This window comes from Zerene cesonia, chromosome 4 (genome assembly GCF_012273895.1).
Source record: "Zerene cesonia ecotype Mississippi chromosome 4, Zerene_cesonia_1.1, whole genome shotgun sequence".
Taxonomy (NCBI): Eukaryota; Metazoa; Arthropoda; class Insecta; order Lepidoptera; family Pieridae; genus Zerene; species Zerene cesonia.
Genome location: NC_052105.1, coordinates 6,688,794 through 6,700,809, shown reverse-complemented (window position 1 = coordinate 6,700,809; position 12,016 = coordinate 6,688,794). Strand labels below are relative to the sequence as shown.

The 12,016-nt window shown below is 32.3% G+C and overlaps 1 protein-coding gene across 1 annotated transcript in view; it reads left to right on the top strand.

Moving 5' to 3' along the window:
- Window positions 1–12,016, top strand: part of LOC119839609 — a 92,662-nt gene that overhangs the window by 70,214 nt on the left and 10,432 nt on the right. Inside the window, exons 2-3 of the mRNA XM_038365997.1 lie at window positions 7,075–7,173; window positions 8,467–8,768. Of these exons, the coding sequence (XP_038221925.1) occupies window positions 7,116–7,173; window positions 8,467–8,768 (360 nt within the window). The 5' untranslated portion in view covers window positions 7,075–7,115. The remainder of the gene's footprint in view (window positions 1–7,074; window positions 7,174–8,466; window positions 8,769–12,016) is intronic.

Here is a 12,016-nt window from a genome sequence, read left to right as displayed (position 1 = left end):
AGACCACAGTTAATTAATTCGAAAAATTCATTCACATTATTGCAGTTTTATATTTTTTTTTTTTCATAGGTTCTATTCGACGAGTATAACATTAAATTATTGTTTTTATAAATTAGAAATTAAAGACTCATATAAATCACTGTATTTTATACAAGTACAAATTTTCATACGAAGATACCCATGTTTTCGGTACCCCAATTCCAAGATCTCAGAATTCAGAAAGCATACCGAACGCCAACAGTGCTAGAGTTAATTGCCTAGGAGTGAACGTTGATTATTGAAGGATACTCAATCTGGTCGTAAAAATGTCTAGAATGCTATCAATTCGCATGCGTGCGCTGCGTTTGCGATGAGAATCTTACTAGAATGAGATCATGCCCTAAATTTACTGGAGCCATTCAGGCCTTGACAAATGACGGACTTGTACTATTAACCATGTACAATTTTATTAAGACCTATCTATATATATAATGTACACTAAAAGTTGAACTGTTTTTGTAATAAACTAGACGGCAATAGAGGCGTTTGATCTGTTAAATAGAAATTAGAGCATATTACTTTTTTTTAATCATATTCCTTTTTTAAACCAAAAAAAAACTAGACTCCACGGTTACATAGTAATTAGATGAGATGAATTAATGACCTTTCACTCTTCGATTATCGGGAACCCTAAAAACCCGCCTCAGTTAAAAACTTTAACTATAAAAGAGATTTAAAGAATTTGACAATTTGATTAGTGTTCAGAGACTCAGGCGGCCAGCTGTAACGCCAGACGACGCAACTTTAATCTTAACAATAGAAAAATAATTAAACGGCCTGATGGTTGACGACCTTGGAATTATATAAAATATATCTTTATTTAATAGACGTTTTGGAATATAAAAGCTTAATATTGTTTGTGATTCGTAGTATCTTATACTGTATCTTGATAAGTATAAAATTAAATACAATACCCTTAACTTATCTCAAAAATGAAGGGTGTCGCTGTCGATTCAGCGTAACCTATGGAATAATATCCCGTTAAAAAAATTAGCTCTCTGCACAAAACCTCCTACATTAGAGTTAAAATACACAGAGCACTAGAAGTAGTCCACAATGATAATTCAACAGCTTTATATTATTCGCTATTTCAATGATAAGCTAGCTGCATTGTGATTAATCGGCAGAATAATAAGAATCAATGTAGTTTCATACAAAAATGAAAATTAATGTAACGTTTAACATATATTTTCGTATTTATAAATGTCGTTATCTTTTGTCAAAGCTAGTGAATAGTGTGCAGCTTTCGATTAAGCAATTTTAAATGTCTACAAAAATATGCATCACGTACACGTTTTAATATTAAAATTATCCCATCGCACAAAGGATACTGTTAATGGTTTTCGACACGTTGCGTTCAACATGCGTTAAGCAGGTTTACAATAATTATACCGTGAAATAAAAGCCTCCTGCAGCGGTGCGTTTCCAATCATGTACGCACTGATCAATGCATATTATGCTCTGGAATATTCGAGAAAATTCGAGAATTCTAATTGAAATTTTATGAACAATTCGGATTTGTGATATCTTTTATTTTTTAATTGTATTAGTTTCGGCTTAATGCATTAATATAAGTAGACAAAATGTAGTCTAAATGTTAATACATGCTATAACACGAATCTAAGATCAACAACAAACTACTCTAAGCCAGAAACACATCTCTGACAATTTCGAAATTTCAGACAATTTTGGTTCATGGGACCTGATTACAGATGAACGGACAGACAGATGGAGAAACGAATAGCGAAGTCGTATAAAAGGTTCTAGATTTTACCACTTGATAATGGAACACTAAGATGAGATTTGTTATCTAACAATGTTCCATCATCATAAAACATGTTTTGGGACACTCAAATGTATACAGTTAATATTATAAAGCTAAAGAGTTTGTTTGTTCGTTTGTTTGAACGCACTAATCTCAGGAATTACAGGTCCAATTTGAAAAATTCTTTCAGTGTTAGATAGCCCATTTATTGAGTAAGGCTATATATGCACCACGGGCGAAGCCGGGGCGGACCGCTGGTATTGAATAAGCCGCTTATATTATCAATTATATAGCCCACCAAATAACCTCCACAAATCACATTTCTAGTATCTATAATTATTCGGTCTATTACCGTTTCGGTAAAATCAATAACAAAATAGAACAAACTATTAGTAAAATTGTCATCCACAGAAATAGAAATAATATCGAGGGTCGAGCAAGTCATATATAAATTTGATTTGATTTGAATACGTTCCTAATATAACCTTAATCAAATGGAAAGCTCATGGTTGCTGTCTGTTTTCTAATTTAACATGTAGGATAATTACATAGAAATTTTTTATTCGCATGGAGCTTTCCTTTCCAATTAATGTTCACACGTCGTTATAATACACAATACGAAAATAGCTTCAATCGGTTCATAAAAATACTCTTATAAACATGAGACGATCTGAAAAGGGAGAATTATTATTTTTCAGGGAAAATACATTAAATTAAAATAATGTATACTTTTTTTTGTCATAGCGGGCAACTGAGCTGGTGATTTTCGTGATGGTAAGCGAACACCACTGTCCATGAACATTCGCAGTGAATGCCCTGTCCGCTTTTAAGGGGTAAGGGATATGAAATGGATTAATGACGAATAAGAAAAGGGTGGATCGAAGCAAAAGACTGGGAAGGGTGAGGAAAAGGAAACGGGCCTAGGGAAAGAACTAGCTTTATCCCGTTTTAGAAACCTTTATGCGTATACATATGGTAAATGCATGTATAACGTTCTAGTAAATTTTCTAGAAACATACATACCTATCTCAAACCTATCATCTTTTAGTATGTATGCATGTACTTACTAAAAGGTAAGGTAACAAATAATCTAGACATAGATGATAAATAAAAAGTTATCAAATAATTTTATTATTGTTGAAGTAAAACCCACACCAGTACAGTCTCGTATAAAATCCAGGGTCACTACCCAATTTGCTAATCCGTCTAGAAGAGGGATAATACATAAAAAAACAACACAAATAAAAAGCTTAAAATGGCAACATTTTCTTCTAACTTCGCGGATCGAGTTCAACGACCTCAGTGCTCATAAAAACCATTAAATTTTGATTATATATTCACACTGAAGTACGTTATTTTGACCTTTTTAAAGCGAAACAAAGTCTTTTAAAGTTTCTGTAGGCGGGAAAATTTAATAATTAATGTATACACTTTGTCGAGTTTCATTTATTCTCTTTTATATTACGATCGTAACGTTAATGAAATTTATATATTACAATAATAATTAGTATATTACAATTAAGCAATTACTAAAATAATAGAAAAATCCGAATAAATAACTAACCAACATTGAATTTTTTGTTGTATGCTATTAAAATTCTTTAATAATTTCTCAACTAACCATCACATCATTGTGCCTTAACTTTAAAGAACTTGAACGTTTATTAAGCATGTTTGACTTCTTGATAGGCTGTGTACGGGAACCAAATGTGTTTTTTTCTTATTTTATTCGGTCTTACTTTTCATTCAATATAACTATTATTCAGCTAGGAAATGGAGAAATTAGATATTCAACAATTAATAACGACAATTTACCTACGACTAGCTGCGCCCCGCGGTTTCAACCGCGCAAGTCCGTATCCCGTAGGAATATCGGGATAAAGAGTTGCCTATATGTTATTCCAGACGTCCAGCTGTCTATATACCAAATTTCATTGCAATCGGTTCAGTAGTTTAGTTACACACACACATCCTTACAAACTTTAGCATTTATAATATTAGTAGGATTCTACGTGTAGTTTTTGTTATGTGTCAAATGTTTCACCAATCGATTTTGATTCAGTAGAATAAAAAAATTGAGATTTTTTTGTCTCAATAACGTAAGGTGATCGCTAACCGTTAGGCGAACCACCGGCTCATTAGCACGCTCTGACAAAAAATAATAAATTGGCATCTCTACTATATACACTCTCTCACACACACACACACATTACTTACCTTTTAATGTGTTTTGTTTTTATTATATACATATTTTTTGTATAATTTTTAGAAAATTTGTGTAGTTTAAGGACGTAATAACGGAGACAGGGAGAAGCCTGAGGATTGAATCCTCAGGCACTTAACATTACACCTGTAACATTATTATGTCGATAAAGGTTTTATTATTATTTATTATTTTTACTGAAACATAAAAAACACTACGGAGACGAAAATACTATACTGCTTGATGGAAAAAGATGTTAAATTATATATACATTTCAATACAAATTTATAGGTATTTTGGTACAGAATGTCAACCTCACACCTTACAATTAGGGAATATTTTTCTATTCTTCTTTAAAATAGATATGATCAAAGGCATCGCCTAATTGTTATCTTTATAATTATTAATTCTTGATGAGATGATTATATACGAAACCTTTCAATAAATATTGGAGGTTTATGATCTTTTGAAACTTGTCATGGGCTGTTCTTTTTATAAAAGAGTAGACATTTTTTATAATCGTTCTTCCCATAAACTAGTATGAAAATACGTATCTTATACCTTTAAACGAGCAATTCTTGTATATATATATATATATATATATATATATATATATATATATATATATATAATTGGAATCTCGGAATCGGCTCCAACGATTTTCATGAAATTTAGTATATAGGGGGTTTCGGGGGCGATAAATCGATCTAGCTAGGAATTTTTTTTAGAAAATGTCATATTCGTGTTTTTTTTTTCCTGACATCTATTGGTGAATAATAACACTATTTTGCTTTGTAGATAGCTGGACAACTGAAATAACACGTAGGCACTTTTTATACCGATATTCCTACGGGATACGGACTTACGCGGTTTCAACCGCGGGTCACAGCTAGTTTTAATAAAACAAAGATTATATTAAAGTAGTTAATTTACGGAAAAAGTGAGAAAATAATAAAAATACAGTTAGAAGAAGCGGTTTAATTAAAATTCTCGAAAAATTGTGGTTCACTTAATCTGTATTGGAAAAAATCGATTTTTCTAGAACCTAATAGGTGAAATATTAAACATTCTGGTGAAATAGGAGAAGGGATTTTAGAAAAGTGTTTTATTTAAACATAAGCTACTATGTGCATGTAATTAAAATAGTATAATAATGTATATAATAATGTATATAGTCAATGTATGTTTTCTTAATGGGAAAGATCGAGAACTGTGCCAAATAATTTTTTCTAGGAAATTGTTTAGTCTCTTCGTGTTTTATTAAAGTGCACTAAATTGGGAAATAGTTTTACTATTATTTTTATTGCAATATTTTGTTTGAAAACTATAATGTATTGTTTAATTATCTTTACGAGTGTCTCCTACAGCCTGCTCCTCATAATCTCTTTTCTAAGTGATTTCCCATCTTGCATACTACGTTATGTGGGATTCTTATCGACTACTAGATTTTGCCCGCGGTTTCGCACGCTTTAATTTTTGAGTAGTTTAATAGATGTTAATATACATGTAAACCTTCCTTTTGAATCTATCTATTAAAAAAAAACATCAAAACCCGTTGCGCAGTTTTAAAGTTTTAAGTATACTCAGGGACATAGGGGCAGAGAAAGCGACTATGTTTTATACTATGTATTGAAAACCCAACCTGTTCCGTCGCGTTGCTTAACACGCGACAGCAGGAACACTTCCTTAATCTACCACGTGTATCAGACTCCTAACCTTACCATTTATCTAAGACCCCTAGGCATATCACCTTCCTGCATCTCCCTGCCCTTTGCACGAGCACAATACTACCACCCAACACCCTAATCCCATTAAAACTTCAATTGTTCTTACAAAAATCCAGCCCGACCCTCTGACGGAACTCCTAGACAATTAGACATAATCCACGACACTTCCGAACCCCTAGTACCTCCAGGACCCGGACTAAAAATGTTGCCGAGTTAAAGTTAATTTGCATAAATACATACATAATTAATTTAGGTGCCGCATCAGCGGGGCTAATTCGTTTTTTATCGCGGATTTAATGATCGTCACGATATTTTTTATGAGCGGTTAAATTAGCAGACATGGTCCCGTTTAGCACGCATTCAAGCGTTTACAATATGTGCATTATTTGATGCTTAATAGAGCTAATCTAGCTTGGAGAACTAGGCGAAGTGAAGAAATTATTATTATAACTTATGAACGTATATTACAAGAACTTTGTAACACTATATACTTATGTATTGATTACTTGCGATCCGCCCCTTGCGATTTTCTCCCGATACATATAAGCCGATATATAATTATATATATATATATACGTGAAAGAATTTTTAAACTTCAGCCATTCTTCAAATAGCGCGTTCAAACAAACAATGTTTCTTTGAGTCCCTTTCCTCACTCTTCCCAGGCCATTCCTTTTCAGTCGCCAATCCTTTATATTACTTTTAAGTAATTGTTATTTTCCATAAAAACACATTTTGTTAAGTGGGGAAAACCTGAATAGTTACCCACGGTACTGCAGAGAAGCTGTGTGTTATATCGGATTCCTAACGACCAAAACCCCACGACGTTCCGTCGAGCCACTTTATTGTGGGAGCCACGAGAGCTATTTATAATTCGTCCGCGACCCATACAAACACATTATATTTTTATATTTGTTAATCTTTTCCATAATTTGTTTCAGCTACTTTTAGTTGAGAATTATATGTTATTATTTTATTACTCAAAGATAAAATAAACTCCGAGCTGTAACCATCATAACTATATACTTATACTGAAGGCTTAGCATCTGAATCAGTAGGTTTACTGTAGACTAGCCTTTGCCCGCGGCTTCATACGCTAAGTTTGGAGTGGTTTAATAGATGTTTTACATATAAACCTTCCTCTTGAATCACTATGTATTGAAAATATCCCATCAATATCCGTTGCGTAGTTTTAAAGATTTAAGCATTCATAGGGACTGAGAAAGCGACTCTCTTATACTATGTAGTGATTAATTGATATTATTACTACACGCGTATTAGTTATTTAATTAAAATGTTAATTCACAATTACTAACTGTATGCATGTTTGTTTGTTGCAGATTATGAAGCCCCGAATGGGGCTGAGCCTCAACCAGGCGCTATGTGGGGTGTCAGTGTGTTCCTATTTTCTCAGATAGTCGTGTGCCAGTTCACAACAGGTGATGATTCATTTATTTTATTAACTTTAAAACTTTAGTATATTTAAATAATATCTAACATAAAAATAAACCGCAGTCAAATTGTCAGATTTACTACACTAGCTGCGGCCCGCGGTTTCACCCGTGTATGTCCGTATCCCGTAGGAATATCGGGATAAAAAGTTGCTTATATGTTATTCCAGTTGTTCAGCTGTCTAAGTACCAAATTTCATTGCAATCGCTTAAGAAGTTTTTTTCGTGAAAGAGCAACAAGCACACACACATCATTACAAACTTTCGCATTTATAATATTAGTAGGATTTAAAAGGGACCATTTTGCGACTAGCTTTCAAATAAAAAACAATCATAAATATCGGGTCATCCAGTAAAACGTTATGAGGTAACAAATATAAAAAATAAACTTTATGTTTAGATCGTTTTATAATGGTGTTAATAAATCAAATTATAATTAATCTAAACTTTTAATTAGTACTCGACACTCACTAGTATAACGAGGTAAGTTCAGTAATGATAATTAATTGTGATTTAGGTGTAAAATTAATTGTATCAAATTATTATTTCAACTGTTATCGTATTGCTGTAACTTTTGACATTGTTTCAAAATTTCATATTATATTTTGAGGTTATAATGAGACGAATTTACAGATATCTTCGTTAGCGAAAATGTTCTATTAAACTCTAACAAGCACATAAAAATATAACTGAATTTTAAATACCCCCGACCTCATTTTGTGTTGTCAGCGATCTTAAATTGGAATTTGACGTGGTGATATTGTCTTGTATTGAGAGAAGTGTGAAAAATTATTTAAATCTGACATTTCGTGGTAGCCGCCAACTTTGACAAGATTTAATCAAACAGCATTATTGTGACTATATACAATAATACTGTTTGATTAAATACTTTGAGAAAAAGAATGTCAAAGGATAGTAGGTATCCAAATAGTATATCTTTATATAAAATAAAATTATGTTTTGACTATTTAAAAAAAGTCTAATTCATTAAATAAATGGTTGAGTTTGAGTTTGATTTTATCCCGGAAATGCCACGGTAACGGGAACTATGTGAGGAAAACCCCGGTTTGGCCTTTGGGTACGTGGATGTAGTCGTAAACAGTAACTAGTACTGCAATAATAGTTATTTTTTTAATCATCTTCATGTTAAAGACTTTTCAAAGGATTTTAAACGAGATTTATTCATCATTATTATTTTTCCTGCAGGTCCGAGATCCTCACCTTTGAGCTTATATTGGTACTTCTTCTTAAATTCTTAAAAAAAAAAACTATTTGTTCTAGAAAACTCTACATCCGAAGACACAACGGTGACGCCATACTACGCGCTCAGCACTGGCATCGTTCCAGCGCCCATCATGCTACGTTTGGGCAACTCCACCATAGATAGTACCAAGTCCTTCAAAGTGCCGCATGATGCAGCACCCGTTATACCGCACGTGGTCTCCGTCAAGTCGTACTTTGACCACGGGAAGTATGGGCCAACGTTCGAAGACGTACCTGATGGAAACATGTCTAAAATAACGGTTCAGTTGGGAGAGGACGCTCATCTGAATTGCAGGATCAGTCTCCTGCAGGATAAAACTGTGAGTATTGATGATTGATTTTATTGGACATTTGTATTTATATGATATACCTATGATATCATATTAATAATTTTTCCATTAACTATCAGTTTGATACTATTATGAAAAAACTCAACCGAATTCGAATTGTCAGAACTAGACCAAATAGGACCATACTGGAGTCACCAGCTCTCAATTAAATAGAATCATCGAAACGGTTCACACAGTCCGAAGCTCTGGCGTAACTAAGCCACAAAATGCAGACGAATTAATAAACTCTTTTTTGAAGTCGATTGCAAATATTTAGTGTAATGAATAAGTAATGCAGTCTTGTAGGCTAGGTCAGGCGTTTTTCTTTACAAGGCCCTTACGCGCAGTTTTAGGCTTGCGTATATATATACATACATATACGTGCATATGCATTACGTATATGATACGCAATACAATAGCCAAAAACTTAAAATATGTATCTCTTCAGGGTAGAAACTTTTTCTTCACCAATCCCACATAAAATTATTATGCGAAGTCTACGAGAATAATCTTTAAAGTTATTAATAGATTTTAAAATAATGCTTTTATAAATAAACACCTGAACATTATTACGTAGTATGAAACAAAGTAGCTCTCTCTATCCCTATGCCCCTATGTATGCTTAAATCCTTAAAACTATGCAGCGGAATTTGATGTTTTTTTTTTTCAATAGATAGCTCTCTAGATTAAAAAAAACAACAATTTCATTTAAGAGGAAGGTTTATATGTCTAATAACATCTATTAAACTACTTCGAATTTAACGCGTACGAAGCCGCGGGCAATAGTTAGATTTATGAAATATAAATCAAACAATTAACAACTACTTTAATAAATAGTAATATAATGTATCTTTTTTAATTTATCTTTATATTTGTTCATTTAAATTTAGATCTAATTATACTTTAATACTGTCTCTTTTAAAACTGCAGGTAATTTATTTTATTAAAAGGAACGTTATAACAAGCTTGACCTATGAAATTATGACAAAGATGAGAATTCCACCTTTATGTAATGTTTTCATAATTTTCAAATGTTAACATTAATCAAGATATCTGTTTTATAAAATCCGCAATGTTAGTGTAACTGCATCGTTTTAAAACTATTCTACTATATAAATTTTCTTAGCATATCGCAGTATGAGCAATGAAAGAATGTCTCACATGAGATCCCCTGTGGGAATTACAAATTACTAATCTAAATATGTAACTGCAAGGATGCAACTATTTAGAGGAAATAAATATTCGCCAAGTCGCACTAGCCTGGCGTGGAACATTATGCTCTGAACCATCATAGAAGGCCTGTGTGTGGAATTGTGAACCTGCAGTGGGAACATATATGTGGGTTGTTGATGATGATGAAAGATGATTTTGAGAACAGGTCATCGTATGATTCAGTGAAGATACGATAAAAGTAATTATTCCACCTCCGAACTGTTACAACTAATTGAAACGGAGCCACATGAAAGCCCCAGCTTTTATAATAAAAATAGAATCTAAACCGGTTCACTCAGTCCAAAGTTCAGATAACAAACACAAAAATCAATCTGACTAGATCAGAGATTCTTTTCTTTTTTCGATTCGGTTAAAAAACAAACAAAACTAAACACCTTTCGTAGCCCATAATGTTTTATGAAACACAACATCCGTTTCGGGAACGCAAAACCATTTTAAATGGATGTCGCGAGATTAATTCGTTATTTTCATAAATTTCCAGAAATTTCCACGGATCATCTAAGAGATTTACGCGGTGGCAGTACTGTGTGCGATGGGGGCTTTTTATTAATTTTATCGTGCTCGAATTTAAGAGGCTTAGCTGATATAAGTGTGGCGTAGACACAGCTTTGTCAGCAATATGCGTTTTAGAAAATTTAATATTTAAAATTTTGATGGAATTTTTTGCATGCGGCAAGTGACTGAGATTTAAAAATATTTTGCATTGCGCTATATCAGGTTATATAATAATTGAGTTATATTTATTATATGATCGACTACATTGTGCTCTCGGCTTTGCTCGCGTAGTCAAAGGAAATTCCATATGAGAGAGAAAATGAGAAGCTTCGTTAAAAGTAGCCTGTATCTTATGTCACTACCCAGCCTCCTCACTATATCCAGATATAAAATTATCTAATAAAATCGCCTCGTTACGACGTGAACTACAAATAAACAAATAAACAGTTTCACGTTTATAGTGTAAGTTATTTAGATTCAATTCATAATGCTAACGTTATTAAAGACATATGCGTCGTGTTTAAAAGAACTAATATAATATTATAACTAATATAAAACTAACTAAAATAACCTACTACGATATTTTTATCCTTCATACACCTATTTCCACCAGTTCAAAATAGTTAACAGAATAGAATTTTTGTCCGATGTTTAACTAAGAATTCAAATAATTTGTCTCGTTGATGTATTTGATACGTCAATGAAAGGCAGGCTTCAACGACAGACTGGTTATAACATATTATATTATATACCGTTATTACAATATAAATGTTTTAAAAATGTAGATTTAATTAATACAATTTTTATAATTTAAGAAATACTAACTAAAGTTTCCAAAATAGAATGAATTAAATTGAAGCATAAACTCTTACTTAAGATATAATAAAACTCTTGGCAGATTTCGTCGTTTCTTATCTACACTAATATTATAGAGGAAACTTTTTATTTTTGTATATTTGTAACGCTTTCACGCAAAAACCACTGGACCGATTTGAAAATTTTCACCATTAGAGAGCTGTAGCTTCTTTGATATATTGCATAAAATAATGGCAAAATCTCTAATGCCATTAAATTTCTAATCAACAAAGTATAGACCACAGATTATGCTAAGCACAGAGCCGGCCATAATACGTGATGACTTATCAACATTTTTGTTCATATAAAATCATTAATTTTTTATCTGTGCCCTCTAATAACAGATGTAAGAGCTGTTCCAAATAAATGTTTATTTAGCTTTGTTCAAACATCAGAATTCCGCTAATAGCCAACTTCGTTAAACCTCCCTTGGGGCTTATAGAAATATATATTAAAATATCATATTTGCCCTTAATATAGATAATATATTGACCTCTTTTTGGATTTGATTTTCCTACGAATACTGTCGTTATGTTAGTTTTTAGAATTTAGGTTTTTTTTTACTTATTTTTATTTAATGATTTATACCTAGTCTTGCCATAAATATTGTAATAAAGAAAAAAGAAAATTGTTAACTGCAAATAACATTTATTACT